The sequence below is a fragment of the Cynara cardunculus genome (genome assembly GCF_001531365.2).
Source record: "Cynara cardunculus var. scolymus isolate 2C chromosome LG 1, CcrdV1, whole genome shotgun sequence".
In the NCBI taxonomy this organism is placed as follows: domain Eukaryota; kingdom Viridiplantae; phylum Streptophyta; class Magnoliopsida; order Asterales; family Asteraceae; genus Cynara; species Cynara cardunculus.
In genome coordinates, this window is record NC_037528.1 from 26457186 (window position 1) to 26460269 (window position 3084).

At 36.1% G+C, this 3084-nt stretch overlaps 1 protein-coding gene across 1 annotated transcript; it reads left to right on the forward strand.

The window, feature by feature from the left end:
* The first annotated feature begins 1214 nt into the window (after nucleotides 1-1214).
* Nucleotides 1215-2803, forward strand: LOC112521772 (protein FAF-like, chloroplastic). The gene has a single exon (XM_025130770.1). The coding sequence runs from the start codon at nucleotides 1263-1265 to the stop codon at nucleotides 2643-2645; it is 1383 nt and encodes a 460-aa protein (XP_024986538.1). The 5' UTR covers nucleotides 1215-1262; the 3' UTR covers nucleotides 2646-2803.
* The last annotated feature ends 281 nt before the right edge of the window (nucleotides 2804-3084 follow it).

Genomic DNA, 3084 nt, shown 5'->3' on the forward strand with positions numbered 1-3084 from the left:
ATATATATATATATATATATATATATATATATATATATATGAGGAGAAAATGGCCACAGTACCCTTAATTTAAGGGGGTAAAGGTTAACAAAGTTAGAGTGAGAGATCCAATCCGTAATGTATTAAAACTATAGTGATAATACTTGTAATTAATTCATTTGAGAGATCCAATGTATAATTTAGATATAACCAGAGGGACTATATTTGTAGTTTACTCATTATGTTTTTACAAGGGCAAAATAAAAAATGTAAATACTTATAATTTATACCTAATTAATGTGTTCTAAATTAAATCCTTAAAAATTAAGAAAGAAATGAATAATAAAGAGCAACATGTTTTATATCTATACCATATTATAAAATATTTGATAAAAACTCTTAAAAACTATTTATTATGCATTAAATACTGTTTATTGATGCATATTATTTAAAATTCAAGATTACAAATAAATTATGTGTAAGTACAACTTATTAAAGCTTCATGTTTGAATTTATGTAATTAAACTGCAGATAAATATAGTCAAATACAAGATATATATTTTATTTAAATATATAAAATTTAAAATATAATTGAGATAATCATTGGATTCTAACAGAATACTTAATTATTATTCTTATAAAAATTACATTATTAAAGCAAAAATAAATTAATACGTTATTAAATCTAAATTAAATTATAATAAAAAATTAAATTAAAGAAATTACACAAAAAAAAAACTTTTAAATGATTAATTTGACACCAATATTGATATATTTATTTTTGAAATTTTATGATATCTTTAAATTTATATTTTATTCAAAAATAAAAACATTATTTCATTTTCAAAACTACATAAAAACTGTATTAAAATATTTATAAAGACAAAATAAAATAAAATATTAAAATCGAGATTTATGTTGGTAACATTGTAGTAAATATATAATATGAATACAACACTTTCCAATTTGTGTTTAAAGATTTTTGGGAAAAACCTTTGGGAAGATATTAAATTATTATCAATCATGGACTCCAGTCCAGAGTGTGAGGATGCCATTTGTGTACCATATAAAATATATTTACATTTTTATTTTATTATCCAAAAATATAAATTAATTAATTAATAAAAATGGAATAAAAAGGGGGCCCCAATGAACTTGGTTCCATTGCCCTTTCCCTACAAATACCGCCACTCTGCACCCCTTCATCAGCATGTATCACCACCATTAATTCACCTTCAACGCCTTTCTCTTTTCTTCTCTCAATTCATCCCAAAATCCACCCTATGATCCACAAGCAAGGTATTGTATCCATCCTCGGATCCGATGGCCACGAAAAGACCACCAAGGCGGCATCGCTTCGGCGCACCTTGTCAGCAGATATGTCGTCCAGGAGATGGTTGGCGGAGAACGGGGTTCCGTCCGCTCCCATGATGAAAAAGATTGCTTCGTCTGAGCAGATCGCATGGTCTGAGCAGATTGTGAATGATTCTTCTTCATCGGAAGAGGATGAAGAAGAATGTGAAGCAAACAGAAAGGGAGAGGATAATCCGCGGCGGGTAGATATCTGGACCGCGATCATGTCACAAAAGGCACAAGACGAGTTGGTTAAGCTTCCACCCCCCTACGTTCATCCACTCGTTAAGAAATCCGCTAGCTCGTTGAGCGAGAAGAGTCTTAAGGTTTGTACTGAGAGTCTTGGATCCGAGACTGGATCAGATGTGTTCTCATCATATTTGTCTTCAAAGACGAGTACCGATGAGAACAAGGGCGACGAGCCACAAGAGGAAGTCCAGGAGATGAGAGAGGTGGAAGGGGAGGAATCGAAATTAGTTGTCAAGCCTGCTGCTGCATGTTTGACAACTAAGAAGGCCCCACAAGCCCGGTCCTTTCCTCCGCCTCTTCCGTCTCTTGCGGCAGCACATACAGAGGGACCATCTCTTCACATGCATTCTCGCCGTGTCGACGGCCGTTTGGTCCTTGAAGCTGTCTCCGTTCCGCCACAAAAATACTTCGAAGCACAACGCCAAGATGGACGATTTCTCCTCACTCTTATAAACAACCCTAAAGAAGAACAAGCATCCAAAATTAACATTTCTGAGGAAGAAATATCCCAAGACAACTACAACGACATCGATGATGAAGATGAAGATGAGATCGGGAGTGATATCAATTTCGATTCCGATTACAAAGAAATGGGAATCTTTAAGGAGCTGCAACCATCGAAAACGACTGGCGGCAAGGTGATGGATCTGCAGAGATCAACGGTGGTGGTGAAGAGAATGACCGAAAGGGACAACCGAATAAAGCTGAACACGAAAGCAGTGAACTTGGCAAAGTTAGAAGCTGTGGAGGAGGAGGAGGGATGTGTGATGGCGGCACCACCACCAATTATGCAGTCTCTTCCACGAACCACTGGACTGCCACCGTTACCACCGCCAGCTGCGGCCACATCCTTCAACTCATACCAGTACTTCTGGAGGGCGAAACCGACGGTAGCCAGTGTGATTGATCCACTCATCACCCAACACCTCCCACCCACGAAAACCAAAGACCTGGTGTTGCTCAGAGGCAACAAAGCAGACTGCTTGCTACCATCATTGAAGGGTTGCAAAGAGCCAAGAAGGTCACTTCTGATGTGGGAGCCATTCTGCATCGCCACCTCCTAATCAAACCATGCATTCTCTTTCTCTCACCCAACCCTTTTTTTATATCTATATATTGTATCTATCCATACACATAAATATATGTATCTCTCTAAATAAGCATGAAAGAGTGAGAGATGCCATAAATTCAAAAAGGAAAATGTACGATTGATTTGCTGATCAATAAGTAGTTGCAAAAACATCAAATTTGAATCATATCTGATTAAAGAATAAGTGGTCGAACACATACGATCGACTGTAACAAGCACTATGTTTGACATGGTGATTGACGATGTCTCTTTGTATCATAATTGAGTTGGCTTTATCCTTTTCAGTGCCAATCAAAGTTTGAATGTAGGATCTCTTTTGTTCTTCATTTGGGAGCATCAAGATCCATTTTTTGATATGTATGTTGCTTTGCCTTTAAAACTTTTTGCCGACAACTATTTTAAACGACAACCAT

Excerpts from the sequence above, each read along its gene's own strand:
- LOC112521772 (XM_025130770.1), top strand. The coding sequence starts at position 1,263 with ATGATCCACAAGCAAGGTATTGTATCCATCCTCGGATCCGATGGCCAC.